This window comes from Poromitra crassiceps, assembly GCF_964638095.1.
Source record: "Poromitra crassiceps genome assembly, chromosome: 1".
Classification (NCBI taxonomy): domain Eukaryota; kingdom Metazoa; phylum Chordata; class Actinopteri; order Beryciformes; family Melamphaidae; genus Poromitra; species Poromitra crassiceps.
In genome coordinates, this window is record NC_139623.1 from 99,319,680 (window position 1) to 99,343,900 (window position 24,221).

Below are 24,221 nucleotides of genomic sequence, written 5' to 3' on the forward strand. Positions count from 1 at the left end.
ATTCAAACAGTGTTTCTTTTGTTTACCAGTGCAGCGCAGAATGTGTGTGGCGATGCATGTCAGCTGCTGTCTGAAGAAGGACATGTTGGTCTGGGTGACATCAACCCCCTCCAGCACCGTGACTGAGGACTCTCTCTGTGGGAGATGAAGAAGGGAGTGCAGTTAGAATTAATTTAAAGGTTTCACAGGTAGTGCTAAATTACAATAATCTAATAGGTGAATTATTGGGCAATATCTAACCTTGCTGCAAAATATGTACAGTGGCTGCCCACCACACACTGAGGGAATGTGTGTATATGTGTTTGCTTGCATTTTTCAACAAATTTTGCATTTTTATTTTATCAATTTCTTTCAGACTTTTTCTCACATTTTCTCCCCATTTGTACTTGGCCAATTTCCCCTGCTGTCCCGGTCGTTGTTCCATCCCCTCTGCCGATCTAGGGAGAGTTTTAGGGTAGCACAGCACACGCTTCCTCCAATACATGTGCAGTCGTCAGAAGCTTCTTTCCACCTGACACCTGACCTGAGGCGTTTCACCGGCAGGACATAGTGCGTGGGAAGATCACACTATTCCCCCCAGTTCCCCTCCCTCCCCTGAACCGGCGCCCCGACCGACCAGAGGAGGCACTAGTGCAGCAACCAGAGCACATACCCTTACCCTTATCCGGCTTCCCACCCGCAGACACTGCCATTTGTGCCTGTATGAACGCCCGACCAAGCCGGAGGTAACACGGGGGCTCGAACCTGCGACCCTCATGTTGGTAGGCAGGGAATCTACCGCTGCACTAGCCGGACGTCCTCCTTGTGTTGAATCTAAGCTGAGATGCATTGGTTATGTGTTTTGCATAAAAGCTAATAATTAAGAATGATGATCTTGTCTGTGTCAAATATTTTTGAACTGAACATGTTGTGATGGCATGTAATCACAGTTGCATTATCAAAGGAAGATGGGTGGACTTTAAGCACTCACAAAGCTCTCAGTGATGTACACCTCCAGTTCATTGACGAGACTCTCAGCAGCAGCCTGGGGCCGGAAAACAGCAGACATGATGGAGAGAGAACACAGAAAGAAAAAGAAACCAATACAGGAAGAGGAAAGAAGAAAATACAACATTTAGTCAGACGTGATATTAAAAGGACAAAATCCACCCATGGATACTAGTCTCACTGTTGATGATGTTCAATGCATTCCAGGATATTACTTCATCATGTATTATTATTTTAAATATTTTGTATTTTAAGTTATTTACTTTTTGGTGTACCCATTTTCTCCCAAAACTACCTTGTCTACTGCCATTTCAGTTAGCAATTTCCTACATTTCTCAGAATCCCATTCAACAAACCTCAGAGAATAGGCGTGAACTTGTTACATTCACTTGTGGGGTTTCCCAGTTGGGGCGAAAAGTGATTTACACCCCTTAAGCGGAGTGCTTTCAAAAATTCTGAAATGTTAAACCTTTTCAGAAAAGCACCGGGTGACGTGAATCGCTTTTCCCAGCGTTTCCCATACCGTTCATAGCAACAAGAATATGGTGAAGTAGGACATTGTAATTATTGAATTTATGTTACATGTATTGGAAATATCTGGTAAGCCTTTGCTTGTTCACAACAGTGTTGTCTGCCAACATTAGAAGTGCTAACCAGCTGTTAGTAAGCTTGCCGCAGGTGACGTTATTCACTTTGATTTCTCCTCACAAAAAGCAGCACTCCAGGCAGCACTTTTTCAGCACCAAAAAAACTGACAAACAATATGTGAACAGACCCTTACTCATTGCATTCTGGTCTATTGAGGCTACTGTCGGTAAAGAAATCTGTATATTCTTCTACAATGGATTTCTCTATGTATGATGGTTGACCATTGGTGCAAAATGGTGGTCTAGAAAGGAATTGATCGATTGATGAGGGACTCTGTTTTAGACCAATCATACAGTACCTACCAACGAGAATAAGAAGAATATGCCAACAAACAACACCATGGGCTCAAAAGTGCAAGGTACATCATCAAGAGCTGCTTTTAAACAATGTTAGTGTCTTAAGCCCAATTTATACTTCGTCTCTCAACACTTTTGAAACCGTCGGCGACAAAAATTAGGTCTTTGTCGACACTTTTAAGTGTCGCCGAGAAGTGTCTCCTACCAAATTAAATTTCTAATGTCGCCGACTATGTCACACAGATTCGCGCAAGTGTGATTGGCTAGATAGAAGCCACACGCGGTTGACTTCCTTTTTTTGGTTTTCGCTGTATTGAAATCGATTGAAATTAATATGAAAATGTGTCCCCGCTATTTTTATCGGCCTGTCCTGGATGTATGACTTCGTGAAAATCACAAAACACCGTGACCAACTTCCCAGAGAGAGGTGAGTTGTGTGTCATTATGCTGCAGTTGAACGTTACATCAGGTTGCAGGGACAGCGCTGTTTATGTCTGACGTGGTTAACCATAAATGCAACACCATGGGCAACACTTTATATATTGTTGGTGACCATGTGTTGAGCGACACTTTCCAATAAGTATAAATTAGACTTTAGGGTGAATTTTCCATTCACAGTAACCAACATCATGTAAAGGAGCAGCCATTTCTACTCCAGAAGCTGAGTGGTACTGACAGCGATGTTCTGGTCAGTGGGCTCTCTGCCGTTGAGGTAGTTCTGGGTGAAGAACTGGGCCAGTTGGGGCTGGATGCGGCCCAGGGGCTGGTGCTGGCCGTGGAGGAGCAACACCAGGTCTGACATGGTGAATGTCTGACACACCAGTGTCAGTAACTCTCCAAAAAACCCTGGGAAGGCGGAGACAGTACAGTAACTACAATACAATGGACTACTCCACTACATTGATAGATGAACTATCATTTGCAAATCCTGGAATAGCAAATGGATGGGTTTTCCAGTAAACACCAACTATCTCATTTCCCTGCATTACAAATGCTAATTATTTGTAAACATTATTTGACTTTTAAAGCTAACGGTACAATTTATTTTCATTACCAAAACAGAGTGGCATTATGAATTATGTGTTATTAAGAATGAGAACTGAGAACTGGTAGCTTTCAGATACCAGGAGAACAACAGATATATGAAACCTCAATCGATTGAAAAGCAAAGAAAGAGGAGAATATGAAAACAAAATAAAAAAGTTGCAAGTGCAACTACCGATAACTAAAAACAGAAGAGGCAAATCGGACAAAATATAGAACAATAGTCTTCCGATACGCTCCTCGACTGACATACAAAATACATATAGATTGCTACGCTTGGCAGCTGTGCTGAAATGAACTTTGTATGTTATTTACCAGTAGGATCCTCAGGGCTGATGAAGATGTTGGTGGTCTGGGAGAGCCTCTGCATGAACTGGGCGATGCTCTCTGTGTCGTTCTGGGCCTGGCCTAGTGAGCCCATCATGGTGGTTAGCACGCCCCGAACGATGCCTGTGAACAGCTCTGGGTTGAGGGCCTCGGCTACTGTGGGGGGGTTGGGAGTGGGGGTGCTCCCTGCGGGTGGAGCAGGAGTGGTGCCAGAGGGAGGAGTGGGCGGGGGGAAGACAGGCTGGGAGGCCTAGAAATTAGATGGGTACAATCAGGATGTGTTCTCAATATGCTGCGTTTTTGCCAGCAGGATTTTTTAAACATTAAAAGGCAATGGGGAGGATCTACAGGGCGACAAGACAGCAGATGCTTTGGAAAGCCATAAGGGTAGGGTTTCAAAGTACGTAGGCAGCTGACATTTAATAAAAACAACAGAACCAGAATGAAAACTGAATCAGTAGAATAGTTTGTTAGATTGAGGCCATTTACACTTGGCGTTAACATGTGTTTTCTGTGATCAGATTGCAATCAGATTGTGTTTTATCACTTGAAATGCCAGGTGTAAACATTGAACAGAAGTGTAAATGCAATGTGTCCTCTCAATCTGGATACAGCAACTTTATGCGGATTGAGAGGACAACCATTTCTGCAATCTGATTGCAATCAGATTGCAGAAAATGCATGTTAACGCCAGGTGTAAATGGAATCAGGCTGAAGTGATAAAATACAATCTGATTGCAATCTGATGGCAGAAAACGCATGTTAAGGCCAGGTGTAAATGGCATCTCTGATCATAGTCGCTATGGGAGCCCATTGCTTGTCTTGTGAGAGTTTCTATTTAGTGCTTGAGGCAGTTGAGGGTTGCACCAAGTACTGTTTTTAGGTGTCAACACTTTACTAGTTTGATTGTTTCAAAGAATCAAAGTTACCATCTACATTTCGAAATAAAATTTGACATCTTTCCACTGACACAATCATCACACAGGGTTTGAGTACAGGTCTTTTTTAAGTAAATATAGAAATCATATGCAACAAAATGTACTACAAACTGTATGCAAACTCAAGCAAGTTTGCTCATTCAGAAGTTAAGTCTGACATTGAGCAACTGACCTGCTGCATGAAGTCGGTCACTCCCTGGATGAAAGCTGGGACACCAGATGTGGTGACAGTGATAGATGGGGCCCCAACAAGCCCCCCGCTGGCGATGCCCCCCACCCCGGCACCCCCCAGGAGAGAGCCCAGGAGCTGGCTGAGTTCGGGGGGCATCCCCTGGGCTTGGGGCTGGCTGGGGGTGGACTCTGTTTGTTGGCCTGGTGGAGCAGCGGCGTCTGCGGGAGGCGGGGGTGATGGGCCCATGGTGGAGAAGGAAAAGGAGGAGGAAGAAGAGGAGGATGAGGAGGTGGTGTGAGAAGAGGAAGAGGAGGAGGAGGTGGTTGTTGGAGCAGCTGTGGAAATAAAGAAAAGGCCATGAAACAATGGAGGTGAAAAACTCCTTGGCTATTTTTTCCCCTTATCATCGATAAGGCCAAAAAATGTAATCGATAAGATATCAATATATTTTTGGGGGATTCAACCTCTACTGTCTCACAAGATGTTACTTGGTTTCCAATGCTTTAAAACCTACTATAACTACAGCAAATTGTTGCTAATGAAGCCCAAAACCAAGTCCAATGGACCAGCTTACCCATCTGTCCTGGCAGCAGAAGCTGTCCAACCAGTCCACTAATCATCTGGTTGAGGGTGGCAGGATTGAAAGGCTGTGGAGTCAAGTTTCAGAAGATTAGTCTTAAATGTTGATTATACAGATAATCAGCCTGAAAAATCTTAACCAATAAGGCACCAAATCAAAAAACATAACTTCCATTCCCACAAAGGCTATTCGCACCTGTCCTGGCTGCTGGCCTGGCATGGCCGCCCTCACGTTGATGGTGGCTCCCCGGGTGCCGAAGGCTGGAGGGGGCATGCTGGGTGCAAAGGCCGGGCGGGTGAACACTACCCGGGCCTGGGGGCCGGTATGGGGAGGTGGAGGTGGGGCAGTAGGTGTGGTGGTGGGTGTGTTCGGCCCTGTGGTGGCAGTAGAGGAGGTGGCTGTGGAGGTGTAGCCAGGAGGGGTGGGCTGGGGTGGGACTGGTTGGCCGGTGGCAGTAGCGGTGGCAGCGCTTGTGGCCATGGCAGCAGCGTATTGGCTGATCTGCTGCATGAGATTCCGCATAAAGTCTGGGGGGAGGGTGCCTGAAGGGGATACAGTTAGCAGTGACATAACAGCGTAATTTACTTAATCTACTGCTGTTGTCAGTGGAAAACATCTTTTTTTTGTTTGTTAAAATGACATTTGGTTTCTCATCGATGGCCACATATTTTCTTAATTAAATAATAAAAGTGATTTAGAAGGATTTCATTGAAGGTAAATTTGAAAAACATCAAACTTGGAGTTATGAGAGTGCCATGTAAAATCTAGTATGACAAGTGCAATGCAATATTAACTGTGAGTGGTAGACAGTGGTGTAGTGGAGACCGTAACAAAACAACTGACCTGGCTGTCCAGGAACCTGCTGTCCGGCTGTTTGAGGGTTAGCACCAGGGCCTGCAAACGAACAAACACACAAAAATAATTTGAACTGCCCTAAACAATCTTAAACAGCAGAGTGTATTACTCTCCATGTGCAATGAACATGAAAACAAAATCCATTCCTATCTTTTGAATCACTGCAAAAAAGCTGTTGGCAGCACTACAGCACTACAGCACTACAGCAGTGCATAACGGATGTAACTTTGTATTAAGAGCAATCATTCAACTGTGATGTGCTGCCACACTTTGGTGTAGTGGAGCATTGAATCAGTGGCGGGTAGGAGACAACACACCGTCCGTGTTCATCTGCATCATGACCACCGGAACTGCCTGGTGGCTGATCCTGATGACCCGGGGGCCAGGTGGTCCCTGTCCAGCCTGCTGATTGGACGGGGGGGTCTGTGGGGATGAGGTCTGTCCCTGACCTGCCTGCTCCGGCTGGCTGGCTGCCTGGGTGGGCGGGGCTTGTCCCTCGCTGCCGTTAGCCGCCATAGTCACAGTGGCACCCAGGTTCATCTGTGAGTGAAGATGCAAGTACAGTCAGTCAGTCAGGTTGGTTCAGTTAAATCTATACATTTCACGGAAAGCACAATTACAAATTAAAGCCCTATTCGCACGGGACTAGTGGGGACCTCATGTGACTTAGCCCCTAGTTATCTCTCAGAACTCATTGTCCCTTACTCCTCTCTTCACGTCCACTCCGCTCTTCAAACTCTGGTATTTTATCCATCCCCTCCTCCAACTATAGGACAAAAGGTGACCGTGCTTTTACCGTTTTAGCCCCTCCCCTTTGGAACCAACTCCCCCTTTCTGTTAGGTCTGCTGTTTCTTTGAGCTGTTTTAAACGTTCCCTAAAAACCCACCTCTACAGGCTTGCCTTCTTATAGATTCTTATCTCCTGTTTTATCCATTTCTTTCTGGTTTGTTTCTTTATTCATTGTCGCTTTTATCTCTGTATTGTATTACGTTGTTTTTATAACTTTACTTGGTTTATATGTGAAGCACTTTGTAACCTTGTGTTTTAAAAGGTGCTATATAAATAAAGCCTTACTTACTTACTTAGAAATGACCCCCCGACCTCTGTGTTTCTGGGGGTGCATTCACACGGGATAAGCAAAGTTTGTGTTTTACTCAAATTTACTGACATCCCCCGTGGAGTTGCAGCCTCCAGCTGGCTGGATATTGGATAAAGTAAGCAGCAGAATCATTTGGACTTCCGATCAGAATTTTTCAAAATAAAAGCTTTTGTACAAACTTGATAAAATACACAAATTGAACTGATGTCTCACAAATAAATTGTACCTACCCTTGGAAAAGGTTATATTGCATTTACCGTAGTTACATATCCTTTGATATTGTAGTGCTGAAGACTTCTTGTACTAAAACTACATTAGGCTTGCTCCTATCACTCAGAATTTAGTCTCGCTGGCCAGCCTCCCCTCCCTACAGGGAGAGGAGTCTGGCGCCACAGAAACAGGCAACTGGGATAAGCCCTTCCCTGCTCTACACCTGCTCCCCATAGAGAGCCCCAGGAATGAGTCCGGAAAACATCAATGCTAACACTTCCGGGTTCTTCACTGTTTTCGCCTATGGGATTTTTCAATGGGTTTTTGGCGCGATGCTTCAAATAAGGTCTCTGGGCAACGCAGGCATAATCAAACGCGAAGCAGTGTTCAGCAGGATAATCTTCACACATGAGGACCACTTTCATGAGTTTTGTTGAAGCGTAAATGCGAGCCCTAGAAGTAAAAAGCTTGTGCTAAAATAATCCAGAACTACACACAGTGTCGCATAGGCTTCCCCGTCACGTCACCACTCAACCTAGAGTGTTGTTGATGGCTCTTTATGGAAAAAGTAATGTTTTATTGACAAAAACATCACTCAGATAAGGCACAATGGGAAGATAACCAGGAACATTGTGCGGACAGTGCCACTAAAACCTTCATTTACAATTGCCAATGCACCCTCCATAATTCTCGACCGCAAAAGAGACAGAAAATGGCACAGAAAACAAAACTAAAACTAAAGTATGACCCTAAATCACAGAGATGCCAATTCGCACGGGACCAGAGGACCTCTGTGTTTGGCTAAATGTGGTAGGTGATTTGCAGTGGAATTATTACTTGGAAAATTACGGACATGGCTGATTCGCACGGGATTAAGATCACAGAGGACCTCCGCAATTATTACAAATTACCAGAGAATACTTATCCCGTGCGAAAAGAGCTTAATACATAATAGTCTAGGACCTGGCTCAGATATGTATGCACTTCATTTAGGAGAGAATATCTGAACTGTTAGTAAGTACTACTACAAGTGAATAGGATTTTTTTTTGAGGAATTGCATACTATTATTATTTTTAAGAAAAAGTGTAATATAAAAAATGTTTCTCTTAATGTGAAGATTAAACTGGTAGAAATGCATTATGATATCTTTAAAGGGGGGAAAAAATCCCATTCAGTTTTGAAAAAAAACTGGCCATTTTGGGGGTTTTCGCCCCGGATAGAGATTTTGGCACACATCCCAAGTTGTTCGCAGGGGTCATATTAGTTATTAGGGGTCATATTAGTCTTTAACAGTTGAGATATTCTCTCCTAAATTAAGTGCATACATATCTAAAAAAAAATCCTATTCACTTGTAGTGTCAGAAGGGCCATTTTGGCCATTTTCTGGTTTTTCGTAGCCTGGTAAACCAGCCGGTCACGTGAACTCACATTTCATTTGGTTCTACGAGACCATCTGGCCTCAACTCTGGGAAGGCTGTCTACAGAAACTGCAAAGAGGACGAGCCAATCAGCGACCCGCCTTGTAGTTGACAAGGTAACCGGCCAATCAGAACGTCGCTAACACAACAGTAATGGCCGCCTCCTTGTCTGTCCGCCTCGAGGAGTAATGTCAATGTTCATCTAGTTTTAACAGCCATAAAGTGCAGTTAGTGCAGAAATAGACTCAATAATAACAACAATTACACAAGTACAGGAGTATGCAACAGCTGAGTTTCTGGGTGGAAAATATGTTTTTGACGTTCTCCCGAGTGGATTTGGGTTTGACTGGATCCAACACTGATTGAGTTTTTTTATTTATTTTTGTTACACCCCCCCCCCCCCTCCCCCATTAGTACTAATTTTTATTTAGTTATCTTGGTTGCTGCTGCACCCTCTGCCGATCTGGGGAGAGCCGAAACTAGCTCCATGCTTCCTCCGAGACATGGGAAGTAGCCAGTCGCTTCTTTGCACCTGAGAGGGGAAGCTTCACCGGTAGGCCATAGCACGTGGGAGGATCACGCTATTCCGAGTTCCCCTCCTTCCGAACAGGCGCCCCTAACGACCAGAGGAGGCACCACTTCAGCGACCAGGATATTACATGTTTTGGTGTGGGGTTCCTATATGAAGGAAACCCCCAGGGGGCACGGGGAGAACATGCAAACTCCACACAGAAAGGCCCTTTTGACGACCCCACCCGGGCGGTGGGCACTCGAGGACATGCGGATGGGCACGCACTCCTTCAGCGCTCACAGCGTCAACGCCAATCCACTGAATCCAGTAAACTAAACTTAAAGCTATAGCATTCGTTAGCCTAGTAAGCTACATGAGGGCAACACACGTGTGTGTGTTGAATTTAACTAGCTGGCAGAAAACTGACTGAATTACTGGCTGATATAACGTTAGATTCACGTCGGCTTTTGAACCTAATGAGAGAGTTGAGAAGAAATGACTGATGAGTCTCGCTTTGAGGCTACAGCTGCTGTATCTATGGAGCGACTCCAACTTTCACTTTGGAAACAGGCGAGTTAAATTCACAGTTGAAGACTTGTACTCACTTTGGGTTGAAAACAGGAAAGAACGTGAAGTTTCTTCTTTGTCTTAAAAAGTTTTCACAACAACACAGCCGACTTCTCACGTGCGGGGGACACCCCGGCGACATTAAACAAACCCATTTCAGAGCAGCAGTAGAGCGGAGGAGGGGGAGTAGGAGGGGGAGGGGAGGCTTCTCTGAACTGAACTGGGTGCGCTTGTTTAATGTCGCCCGCGCATCCCCCGCGCATCACGGTAAGTGGACTTGGACTTTTTTATTATTAAAACTGCACAATTTTAATTCGAAGAGATAATGAATTACGATGATCCGTCGATGCCATCGTCCATCGTGCCAACCATAAAGCGCATACATATCTGAGCCAGGTCCTAGACTAATAAAAATACAAAACGGATTCTTCACTATTATCCACCTCATTTTTGAATGCCCCACTGTAAAAATAATTATGGGTACAAGGTCCGGTTTAACGTGACTTGATTGTTGCAGCTTGCCATTTCCTTTGTTGTACTCTTTGGCTGCAGACCCGAATTATAAACCGGAAACCGGAGTACATTATAAAAGTTATAAATATAGTCACGTTATAAACAACTAACCAACGCTGGGGGTCCGTATGTTACTCGAAATGGTTAAAAGTTAAATCAATTTGGTCATTCAGTGGCGTTTTACTGCCATGTAAAATAACTAAGGCTAGCTGGTAGCTTTTGCCACAGTAGCCGACTACCCATAATGCATTACGTTATCCCAGCACCCGAACGACATTTAATGCATAAAATGAAGCTGAAAACGAAAACCAGATTGCTAAATAGCCGTTATTGATCGTTATTTGATCAACTGAGCACACAAGAGTAATCTAAATGGTTACTTTGACCGTCTACATTTTTTTCTAAACTTATAAAAGTGACATATTAACCCTTACGGCTGTAGAGCAGAATGGCTCTGCTGTAAAACCCTCATAGATGTTTTTTTTGGTCAAGTTAAAACAGTCTATTACACCGGAAGAAGCACCCATAGGCATCATGGCAGCTAGAAATAAGGTGGATAGGCTATTAAAGGATAACTACCGTATGTGGTAATTTTTACTTTTTACATTATTGACCTTAACAGTCTAAACCCAACAATATATTTCCTTCAATCAGGAGCTACTGTCATGTTCGTAATAATGGTGATGAAATATGAATGATCAACTAGAATGGGCTTGTCTTCACTCACATGCAGTGGGATATGGTGGTGCACAGCTCCAGGCAGAGTCACTGGGGAGGTGTAGTGGGACATGGGCCGGACCACATGCAGGTGGCGGGGGGCAGGGCTCAGCAGGTTGCATCGCAGGTCACTGAGGGCCACCAGGGCGTTACCTAGGAGACGGAGGGACTCCCCCACCAGGTTGAGAATGCGCTGGTCCTCTTCTCTCTCCTGTTGTGCAAATGGATACCTGCTTCATTAACTTGCTAAGTAATAACTATTATCTACACACCCAGTTTTACTTTGGGGAAAAAAAAGATGGAAATCCTATTCTGACAAAAAATATTGCTATGATAGTAAAGTTATTGCTGTCTTGAGCACTCCACTAAAAAGATATACTAAAGATCAACAGTAAATATGTATTTTTTGCGGGATAAAACTTACAGTATTATTGTATTCTGCAGTGGTGGCGGTCTCTAGGATGGTGTGAGCTCTCTGGATGAAGGGCTGCAGCCTCTCCTCCACCCTCCTCAGCTCAGACAGCATCTCCACCAGCTCAGCTGGGCTGGGATGACTGGAAGAGGGAAAGAAAGGAAAAGTTGATCAGAATCAAATACAACAAATATTCAACAACTTGTCTAGGTGACAGAGGTGCAGAGATATATTGCGAAAAATAATGCCCACATGTGACAGTATATTGTACAAGGACAGCGAGACATCATATCCAGAGCAAGATGTGCTGTGGGCAGCAGACTACAAATTTGTTCTGATAAAAAGCAAAAGGAACTGACTGCTGTCCATACCGCAATGATCTATCATATTTTAATTTTGCCCAGTCTTGGAATGATCTTGCTCGATTCACTGCAAACCTACAAAATCCTAGCTAGAGTAGCAAGTTAATCATCAAAAGAAATTATAGGGGACAGGAAATAATTAATGAGTTAATATAACAGTGGCTCACAGAGCTAAAGCAGTGAAGACAATCTATGTGAGAATAATACATTTACAGAAAATGTTACATAAATAAAATTTCTTTGAATTTGGAGGAATTTGAAATCAAAGTTGCTTGTGCAAATCCTCAGCTATATGCTATTTCCAGTGAGATGCAGATGTTGTCTTACTTGGGTCCAGCTTGGGTTGTTTGTCCCTCAGACTGAGCAGAAGAGGTGGAGGGAGGTGGGGGAGTGGATGGCGGTGGGGAGGTGTCCATGGGCTGGGCAGAGGGGGAGGGAGTGGAGCTGGTAGAAGAGGAGGAGGGAGGAGGGGGAGCAGCAGCAGGAGTTGACTCGGGCTGGGCAGATGCGTCACTCGGCCGGCCCTGGAAGCAGACAAAAGAGACAAGGTACAAGACAAGTTTGTTACTCTACAACTGTGTGAATGACGAGGCAGTGATTCCACGGGACGCTTTGCTGGTGAAGTCGTGCTGTTCAAGTTTGAGCTCTCACCTCCATTCTCTGGATGAGATCATTGGTGTCCCTCAGCAGGTTCTCAGCCAGCAGCAGCCTCAGCCTGGGCTCGCTCTGCACCGTTTGGTCCATATCAATATGTACATTCATGGACCCATTGCTCTGAAAAAGGAGGAAGAGTGATGATTACCAAGACACAAGCTAATGTTATGTGTGGTTGTGTGTAGTCAGTGGGCACAGTGTTTTACCCCAGTGCTGGTTGTGACTCTGGCATTCCTGGCATTTTCTCCCAAGCCTGACATCATCTGCTGAAATGACATCTGAATGAGAATCAATTAAAAAAAAACATGGGTTTAATGCGCCTTTGCCAACAGTGGTCATCATGCAAATCAAACATTCTGTAGGTCATCTCCATGTGAACATGAAATGCATGTCGTGCGTGTGAGACGTCAGAAGGGCTAAGGGCTCCTGACAGAGTATCAAATAATGGATTAAAACCCATTAAAAACTTGTCAACTTATTTCTCCATTGCTGAGTCCTCCTCACTCAAAGCATCTTATCTCTAGATTTGTATGTCTGTTTGACAACTGCAACACGGCCTCTACTGAGAAGATTAGAGAAGCGTGGCAGGGGGGACTTGGTATTGCTTTATCTGACATCATATGGGAAAGCAGTCCGTCTGTGGTACAACTCTGCTCAGTTAATGACAGACACCGGCTGATCCAGTTCCAGCTCACCATCTTCACTATTCCAAATGTCACAGGTGGAGATGTGTCAGATACCCTCTGGTTAGGAGTGTCATAGCATTTATGATTGCACAAGATTATCAGACAGGAAGTGAGAGTTGGCTTTAGATAGGATATATGACGTGGCATTTTCAGGTGCGCGCTCTCTCTCCCAGTGCTAGAAGAAGCAAGCCACATATGCTCTGTCACTGCTCTCTCTAGAGTCTTTCATTTGTTTTCACGTAGGGGTGTGAATGTGTTGAGATATTCTTTTGTCCATCACCAAAGCTATAGACGGAAGCTAATTCTAGGTAGCCTCCACATCAGAGACTGGGCTATCCAATGAAGCCAAGGTTCTGCCGGTCATCGCCCCGACCTGTCCCAGGTAAGCTAACTCCTGTTTGTTGACTTCTTGTATAACTCTTGTGCAAAGTCTTTCTGTTGTTGTTGTAGCGGGTCTGGTTTGTCTAGACGTGAGCCTGATTCTATTGTAAGAACCGACCCCGTTACACAAACATACACATTTTTTTTTTACCTTTATTTATACAGGGGGAGTCTCACTGAGAGCAATGCTCTCTTTTTCAGGAGTGCCCTGTTCACATTCACACACATTCATACCTGGAAGCTGACCAGTACAACCACAGTCTGATCTGCTGGCCACTGACCAGCCACACTGGAGTAGTTGGGGTTAAGGGCCTTGCTCAAGGGCACCTCAGTGGTGGTAATGAGGGAGGGGCAAGCGCCGCCTTTTCACTTTCCCCACCCAGATTTATCCTGCCGGTCCCGGGGATTGAACCGACGACCTTCCGGTCACAAGCTCGCTTCTCTAACCATTGGGCCACCACTGCCCAAATACAAATACACAAGAGCTTCCCTTCTGTTTCACCACTTAAGGTGACAGGTGTCAGGTGTCTGAGGGCACACTATCTCATGCCTTCTGGTTCTGCCCTTCACTGACGGGATTCTGGGCCAAAATATTTGACTGGTACTCTAAAAGGCCTACAAAATAACCCTTCAGCCGGAGGCAGAACAGAAACCGACCACCAAAAGACATGTAAATGTTAAAATGAATACTTCTGTCAGTGCCCCTGACCAAGGCAATGGCAAAATAACTGGAGTTGGTCCCCGGGCGCTGCACTGCGGCTGCCCACTGCTCCTAGTTCTAGGAAGGTTCCTAGTAGAGGATGGGTCAAATGCAGAGGATGAATTTCCCCATGGGGATAAATAAAGGATAACTTAACTTCCCTACAGCTGTGCAATAGTCACTGGGGACAATTGTTGCCTAGAAACTCATTCTGAAGCAATGGAAATCCCCCTCTTCACCTCCTTTTCAATTGTGATTGACTGACATGATCTCTGTTATACAGATGGAGAGACTCAGGTTCCTGAGAACCAACTACCGGTAACTTAAAAAAAACTATCTGGGACACGTTTCTAGCCTACCTCGATGAGGTTAGGGGTGACGGGTGACTCGCCCGGCTAGTTTCTCATGGCCCCTCACGTGGGATCCCATGTACATCTCTTATAAGCACATACGTATGTGGCTGGTAGCACCATGTCGTAATATCGAATGTTGATGTTTGCATGTTTTTTCTTTTCCTTTTCCTGTGTCTGAGCCTATTTGTCTGTTTTGTTTTGTGTACTGTACTGTATTTCTCCATGTCCTAAAGTGAGTCAAATAGGTTAAATTACCTGGCGATAACGAACTTGTGTAACTGCGTGCAGTCGATGCTTACAAGGCAACAAACAAAAATGCCAACCTCAAGGGGAGGATCCAGCTACAACGCCAGATTATTTTTTTTACCTTTATTTATACTCGGAAAACCCATTGAGAACGAGTCCTCATTTACAATGGTGCACCTTCACCTAGGCCCTTCTTGAACTGACTGATACCTTTATAATGCATATAAATATATATATAAAAAACAAACAAAACAAAACAATCTCTACTAATGTTACTTGCTACTTCTCAGACTAGTTAAGAATGTTTCAGGTTTTTGTTCCGTCCCAGACTACTTTTTACAAAGTGCTATTGTAGTCCATTACAGTCTGACTGTCATTGATTGTGTTGCATATTTGTTTTCTGTGCTCGTGACAAAATGTGATATTGTAAGTCAGTGTCTGTAAGTCGCTTTGGATAAAGGCTTCTGCTAAATGACATAATGTAATGTAATTACACAAGGCTAATTTACAACGTAGGTGAAAGAATGGTTTAGGGAAAACTGATTTTAATGCTGGCACACTAAACATTTATGGTGTTACTTTAGATATTACAACACATTTGGCAATGATATCAAGCGGCAATTTTGTAGATGGTATCTAATCATTTCCTGTTTGGTTCCATATTTCACTGAAAATGTTTTCCACTTGAAACTCTGGTCATGTGTTCCTTTTTACTACGAAAAACTGTAGAAGGTGCTAGCCACTTCCAGCAGGCATGTGCAAGTTGGCCAGATTATGCAAGACTTGTTGTGCAACATACAGATAAGAAAAAAAAGAGGGTTACGAACACAGAGTTATAAGAGCAGACAAGGCCGGTGCCACAGGCGGATGTCAAAGAACACGCTACACCGGTGCATGTGCTTGACTTTGTCATCAGTGGTAACTAAGTAGAGCTAAGAGATATAGATGGAGACGGAGATATACAGTAGTTGCTTCTGGCTATGCGTTCGCATGCGTATCCTGTGTTCATTTGGAGCATGGGTCGTAGTATAATATCCAAATTAACGCTACGCGTACGGTCCAAACTGAGTGACACAGGATACATACGGTAGTTAAAAGCAAGTATATCTCCACCCTAACATGTAGGCTAGTCACTAGTGGTTAAGCCCCCAGTTTCTGAGACACATTTGTGCTCTTGCTGGCCTGGTTTCTAATCCTGCTGTAAGGTTTTGTTGGAGAGAGAATGGCTACCCAACTCCGGGGACCACCAGGTCCTTCAGGGGGTTGAATGTGTTAAGTTTTACAAGTGTTAAATTTCACCATTACTTCATTTACAAGAAGTTACAATTGGAGAATGTAGAAGAAACTACTATGTGGCCATAGTTTCACTCTACCTACAATACAGCTAGTGACAGAATTCTGGAAAAATCCTAACAATAAAAAAAAAGTTGAGACTCACTGATGTAGACCATTGCTTTGCACGTCAAGATAGAGTAGGGGTTTATACAGTAGCTCTAAGAAAGCATGTTCCTAAACAATAGATATGGGGAAATATGTATGGGGTTGTGGTGTTTTGTGTTTGCAATGTGTCTACATGTTTGTTTGTTTTTGTGTGTCTTCTTGTGCGTGCTTAAGTTCTAAGGCGTTTCCTTTTGAGTTTGTGTTAGTTCCCTTGTTTCCAGCTGGTGTGATATCTGCAGCTCTATCTCTAAAGCCATTACTCTGGACACTGATATAGAATATGGCTTATAAAAATCCCGTACAAACTCTTGGAATGTGAATGAACACAGGAAGGCATGGGGGAGGATGAATAAAGTCTTATATCATTTGGGGAAACTGTCCTCCGACATTGTTAGAACATGTCTCTTTAATACAGTGTGCAAAGGACTATAAGAAGGATTGAACACTAATGATAGTTGATGCAGAAAAGCTTTATATCGACTTGAATTGTCTTATCTGTATAAAGTGCTTGAGGTGCATGGCTTTCCAGTGAAATTTATTAATTAATATGGTAAAAAGAATCTACAAATCACCAAAGGCACAATACAAATGCAATTCAAGAGGAACAGCTCAAGGATGCTATCATCACCCTCCCCGTTTACAATCAAACCATTGGCTCGAAAAATTAGACAGAAAAAATAAGTGGCATTACAAGTGGTAAAAAGCAATACAAACTTAGTATATTTGCTTATTATTTACTCTATTTAAGTAATGTAAACACTTTCATTCCATATGTAATTGAATTTATGAAGCTATCAGGTGAGAAAATGAATGAAGAAAAACAGAATTAATGGTAATCGACAAAAGTATAAATAACTTGGAAAATCTAGTGCAAACAAGGAATAAAATACCTTTGTTATTAGTCATTAGTCTGATGTGGCTGCCAAAATTTCTATACATATTTTAGACTATTTCTCCAACCCTCCTTTTTAAAAGAAGTGAACTCAGTACTTTCTTCATTTATGTAATTTTGATCTAATAAAGCTCACAGATTAAGCAAAACATTATTGCTGCATAATCCTCGAGAGGAGGGAGGCCTAAAGCCGAGGCCACACTGTGTCTGTCCGTCTCCATTCATTTCAATTCATTTTCAATGAGAGCTGTCCGTTGTCCGGGCAGCACTGAGTGATTACACGTCCGTCTCTCAGATTTACATCTGTTTTGACAGACAGAAAGTTTGACCCAGTTGAACTTTTTGTCACCATGGCAAAAACTATATATATATATATATATATATATATATATATTTTTTTTTTAATAGCGTTGACATCCCAAAACAGCTCAACGGACAGAAGTCTCTTTGACCTTCTATCCGTTAATAATTCTGTCGGGTTTCTGACAGATCAGTGTGGCCATGTTCTAAACCTTCCTAACAATGCAGCTCAAATTTTTTATATTGTCCATATAATTAACACATTGACTGCCAGCCGTTTTTTTCTTGCTGTAGGTAGCTTCTGCCAAGCCGTTTTTTGAGGATTGTGGCTCATTTTACAAGAGCCGAGGATTATTTTCTGCTTGGAGTTTGTGAACATACAATATCTCAAAAGTACTAATAGAATGTGTACTTTCTCTGTCTAAAAGAGTTAGTTTGTAGAGTTAGTAGTTATGTAAGCATTAGCAGTTGAATACAGCATGGTTTTAGCGTCAGAAAAAATATTCAGAGATAAACGGCTTTTTGTGAAATTCGATAGAAATGTCACTTTAACCATTCATTTTTGGCTCCCTCTCTCTCTCTCTCCCTTCCTCTCGCTCTCCCTCCCTCTCTCTCTCTCTCTCTCTCTCCCTCCCTCTCGCTCTCCCTCCCTCTCTCTCTCTCTCCCTCCCTCTCGGGAGGGAGACGCACTAGGTTTAATCCTAGTGAGAGGGGGAGAGGGAGAGAGAGAGAGAGAGAGAGAGGGAGGGAGGGAGAGAGAGAGAGCGAGGGAGAGAGAGAGCGAGAGAGAGAGAGAGGGAGAGAGCGAGAGGGAGAGTTGCTTCAACTCCTCCCTCCGTGGGCGTTCTTCTTGGCTGCAGCGGCCGTCACAAGCTTGTCACCAGTCTGAGTGCTTTGCTGCTGTCCTGTGCCTGTCTGCACGGCCGCTGTTTGAGGAAGTCGGCATGGACTCGCTCGCTTCTTGGAGTTTTGGTTGAGAGAAGCTTTTGCGATTCTGGTCATATTTATGCTGCGTGTTTCAAAGTGTGTTCCACCTGTAATGTATTATGTAAATTTGCAATCCCGCATCGCCAGCAATCAGCGCGAAAACGAGAGCGTTTTCCCCCATCCATTTTCATGAGAATGGCTGGGGTGAGAATGGCGTGACAAGTTAAAAAAATGCTTGCCTTCCTCTAGTCAGGAGAGCACTGTTGCCACTTAGTGGGTCGGTGGAATGGGTTGTAAACGTTCGGTGGCTCCAATAATTATATAAGAGATGTAAAAGGGTTAGATGCACATCCCACGGTCAAAAAAAAAAAATCATTTTTTTGACGACTCAACTCGTCGTTGGCAGTGAACAGCTGGATTGTGTTTGACGACTCAACTCGTTCTTGGCAATTAACGTGTTAATACAAATGAGGAACCGTAGATATTGAAAATCAGTTACAGCCTATAGTTTTCTTCTAGCTCTTCTCAAACAAAAATTAAAACAGAAAATATTAAATCCTTGGAAAATATACAAAAATAAATAAACAAATAAAGTAATAAAATAATAAAATAAATAAAAATAAATACTGTCATGAAATAGAAATCCATAAACATACCAATTTGGAATAATCCATCAATAACTATCCAAAACGTCTATCTACATTGGGAGACATGGATAAACTGGAATTCAGAAATTATCAGATATTATAAACCCTAATTCAGTACTTTCATTTCAGGAACTAAAGAATAAATATAAACAAAAAGACAGATTTTTCTTTTAAAGTATTTGCAATTGAAAAACTGGATAATAGAAAAATGTGGCCTCAGAATAGAAGAAGAATAGAATGATACAATATTTTTACCAAAGCTGAGGACAATGAAGAATTGCTACAAAAATATATATTATATATAAAAAAATGCTATAAAGATCAGGGTATGGTAGATGCAAAAAAGGAAGTAATGTTGAAATATAAAATGACCACTAATGAAAATGTACATCTAATACAATATCAATGAATGACAAGAATATACTGTTGTAGAGACAAAATTCATATGTTGGAATGGACAGCAGCTCCTCTGATAGATGTTTAAAATGGGCCATGCAGAGTGCCTTTCAGGTTTGTGAGAAAATTAGAAAAGACTTGGGAGAACATTGAAAGATGGATTTCAGGAACTTGTAATTGTGAAGTTGCATTTATTTTTCACCAATGATTTGTCTGAATGAATATATTACTTGAGTATTGGATGGACAATGTTGGAGGACAGCAAAAAAGAGAAGCTCAATTTAAGAAGCACTGTAGCTTGAGCCGCAAAATCACCCAGCATCCATACATTTTAAAGAACCCTGTGTTTTGCTTTTATTTTGGTGTGTGTGTTTGTGTGTGTGTGTCTATACTGCATTATGTTTGTGTGGGTGGGAATGTGATATTACCTGTGGTGACAACTGTATGGTAGTTGTGGATGAGAAAATCATGAAATTTGATTTCATGAAGAAATGACGATTATGTAACATGTTGAAATATTGAATGTATTCAGACCCTTACTCAATAAAAAAAGTTAATTAAAATGAACAATAAAAAGAAATACACTGCACACAATAGCTCTACCTGTATCTGCTGGGGGTCCATGATGTTAACGGGAAGGTTGAAGGTGCCCAGCATGACATAGCTGTTAGCATTGCGGTCGTGTGGAGGCACTTGGGAGGTTCCCTGGGAGGTGGAGGAGGAGGTCCCGCTATCGGCTGAAGCGCCTCCTGACCCTGAGCCAGGCTGGGAGGGTGGAGGTGGTGCCCGCTCCACGAGGTGGATCACCTTACCATCCACATCTAGGACAATAGAGAAATACATAAATCTGTCCAAATCTGATTTCCATCAGCAGTTACTGCATGATTGCGAAATAGGTCTCCAATGGATGCCATGTTAACATGTTCTATACAAGTGAAATCATCGTGTGTGTGTGTGTGTGTGTGTGTGTGTGTGTGTGTGTGTGTGTGTGTGTGTGTGTGTGTGTGTGTGTGTGTGTGTGTAATGGTCGAATATAAAAGAAAACACCTTTTAGAACACGACATACACTAGTATCACCATACCTGCAAACAAAACGGAAGAAAACAGTTCTGCATCACTTTATTTGCCACTTAATTACTAACTTACTGTAGTCTGCCAGAGTCCGTTCATCCTGCAGGACTCTACCCTGGTAGATCAGCCTCTGTTTGTCCACAGGGATCCCCACTGAAGGGGCGATGTGGTCCTTGAACTCTTTCACTGTCAACTAGGGGAAAAGCAGACAAGACATGACGAGCTAGCATTTTACAAAGACTGACTGATAATTCACTCAACTAGCTGCAATAGGAATTGGATAGATTACCTGACCCCGAACAGTGTAACTTCTGCTCTGGGAGTCCAACGTTTTGACTGTCACTTCTATATCTGTCGTTTGTTCCTCCATCGTGTGCCTGTATCATTAAAAAATGCAAAGTAAATAGAGTGCACTGGTAAAAGCGGGTGCTGAAAATTGTGGGGGAAATTGTTGCGTCACGCTATAAAAATCGGATAAAGAAGGTTAACGTTAGCTGCTGTAACGCTAGCAACAATCAAAGTAAACTAGTTTTGGCCTATTGGGAAAGACAAATGGCATTGAAAACGAGAAATGTATTTCATGGTTTTCAACAATAACATGATTTGATAGATGAATAGTCAGCTAGCCAGTGGCACCAGTGTCTGGCTAGCTGGACCTCCAAGTAATACATAGCCTTAATTAGCCCCGTCAGAACTCTTTCTAGGGTAGCATAGCTAGCCGAAGGAGTTCTGACGGGGCTAAGCGTTAATGTACTTGGAAACCTTTGTAACGACGCTAACTGATAGCTAGGAAGCTAAGCTAAACGTTACATCGACAGTAAACCGTTACAACCAATTCCTATTAGAGTCAACCAGACAGACACGGTTGATGCATTTTGTTGCACTAAAATCGCACTGCGTTGGTTAAGAGTTACCTTAAAAGTCAAACGATCCTAGCGAGCTTCAACTTATCCAGTGCACGCAGCTGTCCCTTATCAAATGACATGCAAATGACTTCCTGGCTCTGGTGGTACTTCCCAGAACTTCAGCATCAGGCTCTATGGGATGTGACGTAACAGGACGGATGTGACGCCATCTCTCTTGCGAAGATCTCGTAACGTTAGCTAGCTGCGCATAGCAAAATGGCGAATCTCGTGGAAGCGACATCTCAGCAGCAGTTTGAAGACTTTTTAGCGAAAGCTGGAAAATGCCTGAGTGTTGTTCACTTCCAGGCAGCGTGGGCTCCTCAGTGCGGCCAGATGAACGAGGTGATGGCGGAGCTGGCCAAGGAACACCCACACACCACCTTCATCAAGCTGGAGGCAGAGGCTGTCCCGGAGGTCTCAGAGAAGTATGAGATCGCCTCGGTGCCCACTTTCCTCTTTTTTAAGGGCGGCCAGAAGGTGGACCTGCTGGACGGAGCCCACGCTCCAGAGCTGACCAAGAAGGTGCAGTATGGAAAGCCTGGCGTTTTAACATTTAGCTAATGTAATTTCATAATTCCAGTTCAACTTGAACCTTGAACTGTTCAGGTGTCTGCAACGCCATTCTGACTAACGCTAGTTAAAACGTATACACTAGGCCATAACGTTATCTATAAAGGACAATGTAACGTCAGATATCTTAACTGGAATTCTGATTAGCCAGAATTCAATTGTAGATGTCTGAAACTAGAATTACAACTATTCACAATTCAGTGGAAACTGGAATTGCAATGCAGATATCTGCAACTGAATTGTAGATAACTGTAATGAGAAGCCCCATACACATGAATGGCAAAAGTGACGTGCTAGAATTGGTCCTAGGAAGAATGAGTTGTGGATATCTGAAATTACCATTATTGTGAATAGGAAGAATGTCACTGTGGATATCTGAAATGTTCTTTTTGACTATAGGAAGAATTCAATATGGATACCTGCAATACTCAAGCCTAACTCTAAATGTTGAAATGGCTTGCCATAGGTGCAGCACCTGGCGGTGGTGGGGCGTCCGGCCGGGGGGGAGAGCAGCCCCACGCAGGACCTGAACCAGCGGCTGAAGAAGCTGATCAATGCGGCGCCCTGCATGCTCTTCATGAAAGGCTCCGCGCAGGAGCCGCGCTGCGGCTTCAGCCGGCAGATCGTGGCCCTGCTGAAGGAGCATAACATCCAGTTCAGCAGCTTCGATATCCTGTCTGACGACGGGGTCCGGCAGGGGCTGAAGACCTACTCCAACTGGCCCACCTACCCCCAGCTGTACGCTAACGGGGAGCTGCTGGGGGGGCTGGACATAGTGAAGGAGCTGGCCGAGTCAGGAGAGCTGGAGAACACCTGTCCCAAGACTGTCACCCTGGAGCACCGGCTGAAGAGCGTCATCAACCAGGCTCCGGTCATGCTGTTCATGAAGGGCAACAAGGAGGAAGCGAAATGTGGCTTCAGCAGGCAGATACTGGAGGTTATGAACGGCGCAGGGGTGGAGTATGACACGTTTGATATTCTTCAGGACGAAGAGGTACGACAGGGTCTGAAGACTTACTCAAACTGGCCGACCTACCCTCAGCTGTACGTGAAGGGGGAACTGATTGGAGGTTTGGACATACTCAAGGAGCTGAAGGAGAGTGGAGACCTGGCGTCAGTGCTGAGGGGGGAATCTTAGATGCACTCACCATGCCAACCAGATAGGGATCAAAAGGCTACTGCACATGCCCAGACCGGCCTTCTTCACTGATGTAACACTGCGCAAGTACCAGGAAGTGGACGAAACAGTTATGAAAACAAAGTTACTTTATATTTACTTAATGCCCATCCATCCACTCATGCTTTTGGATAGACTCAAGTATAGTAGAGGTATTCTGGCACATTTTTACTTTTCAGTTCTTGCAAATGCCAGTTCAGAAATGTTTAAACTGTGTCCATGAACTGTCCAGATGCAAAGAGTGAAGCCTCACCTGTCCAAACACTCGGTGACATCACTTCCTCATTGCTGTCTGACTGGGAAAACATTCAAGAAGAGCTGACTGTGGTTAATATCGTCTCTCCTCAACTCTTCACAGTAAGTGTTCAGAACCATCCACCGACCAACGGGCTTTGTTCTAGTGCCAACTGATCCTTCAGCTGAAGAAGATAAAACAGCGATGTCTCTTTCCATATTCAAGAATTGATCTGGGTTAAGTTAAGTACTTGGAACTAACACTGTGCGGCACTTATTGACATACTTTGCTCACCCATAAGAGATTAAACATTAACAATAAAAAAAATCTTCAGATTTGTCTGTGTTTTTGGTGTTACTGAATAAATAAGAGTGAAATATTTGTGTCGTCCATGGGCAAATAAAAATTCCACGTCCAATAAAAATACAACCGGTCCCTTAATCTATATACACCAGATCGGCAATACGTCATTTTGTAGGTCGCTGCCGGCGGCACATGTTTCCGCCCCCTTTTAGGGGGGAAACGCAAGCCTCCCTGTTGACCTCAATGTAAAATAGCACCACCAAAAAAATATATAGAAAAATAACAATCTCGTTTATTAATGACCCCAAAACAATGACATGACAATATATTACAACTCGGGCGGCCACACAATGTGCAAGATACATCGGAAATATTACTTTGACCCATCTAAAATCATGTAACTCATGACCCATCTCTGACCTAGTTCCAGTATCCGCCTGTTGCTAATTTAGTCTTCCGACATTAAATGCTCTTGTAGTTGAGCCCAGTGTCGTCGTAGGCTACTTGGCTCGGGGCTGTAATGTAAATATGTGACATGAGTCACATGATTTTAGATGGGTCAAAGTAATATTTCCGATGTATTTTGCCCATTCTATGGCCAGACAAGTTGTAATATATTGTCATGTCATGTTTTTGAGATTGATTGTTATTTTTCTATAATTTTTTTGGGTAGTGCTATT

At 43.4% G+C, this 24,221-nt stretch overlaps 2 protein-coding genes across 3 annotated transcripts in view; one reads left to right on the forward strand and one right to left on the reverse strand.

The window, feature by feature from the left end:
* Window positions 1-21,335, reverse strand: part of LOC310783768 (large proline-rich protein BAG6-like) — a 36,745-nt gene extending 15,410 nt beyond the window's left edge. Inside the window, exons 1-18 of one of the 2 annotated variants that reach the window (XM_083644674.1) lie at window positions 21,266-21,335; window positions 20,641-20,728; window positions 20,427-20,544; window positions 19,884-20,101; window positions 12,519-12,575; window positions 12,310-12,432; window positions 11,986-12,182; window positions 11,309-11,438; window positions 10,895-11,095; window positions 6,165-6,387; window positions 5,836-5,886; window positions 5,188-5,534; window positions 4,987-5,059; window positions 4,413-4,747; window positions 3,291-3,552; window positions 2,608-2,777; window positions 971-1,024; window positions 27-135 (exon numbers count right to left, since the gene is read on the reverse strand). In XM_083644674.1, the coding sequence (XP_083500800.1) occupies window positions 27-135; window positions 971-1,024; window positions 2,608-2,777; window positions 3,291-3,552; window positions 4,413-4,747; window positions 4,987-5,059; window positions 5,188-5,534; window positions 5,836-5,886; window positions 6,165-6,387; window positions 10,895-11,095; window positions 11,309-11,438; window positions 11,986-12,182; window positions 12,310-12,432; window positions 12,519-12,575; window positions 19,884-20,101; window positions 20,427-20,544; window positions 20,641-20,721 (2,749 nt within the window). In that variant the 5' untranslated portion in view covers window positions 20,722-20,728; window positions 21,266-21,335. Of the gene's footprint in view, window positions 1-26; window positions 136-970; window positions 1,025-2,607; window positions 2,778-3,290; window positions 3,553-4,412; window positions 4,748-4,986; window positions 5,060-5,187; window positions 5,535-5,835; window positions 5,887-6,164; window positions 6,388-10,894; window positions 11,096-11,308; window positions 11,439-11,985; window positions 12,183-12,309; window positions 12,433-12,518; window positions 12,591-19,883; window positions 20,102-20,426; window positions 20,545-20,640; window positions 20,729-21,265 lie in introns of both variants that reach the window. The other variant, XM_083644673.1, reaches the window with a different exon arrangement.
* A 129-nt stretch (window positions 21,336-21,464) lies between these two features.
* On the forward strand, window positions 21,465-23,530 carry glrx3 (glutaredoxin 3). The gene is made up of 2 exons (XM_083644728.1): window positions 21,465-21,778; window positions 22,293-23,530. Exons 1-2 carry the CDS (start codon window positions 21,473-21,475, stop codon window positions 22,962-22,964), a joined length of 978 nt encoding a protein of 325 aa, XP_083500854.1. The 5' UTR covers window positions 21,465-21,472; the 3' UTR covers window positions 22,965-23,530.
* Window positions 23,531-24,221: the final 691 nt, after the last annotated feature.

Coding starts and splice junctions, on each gene's coding strand:
- glrx3 (XM_083644728.1), top strand. CDS start 21,473: ATGGCGAATCTCGTGGAAGCGACATCTCAGCAGCAGTTTGAAGACTTT. Junction 21,779..22,292: donor CTCCAGAGCTGACCAAGAAG/GTGCAGTATGGA, acceptor GGCTTGCCATAG/GTGCAGCACCTGGCGGTGGT.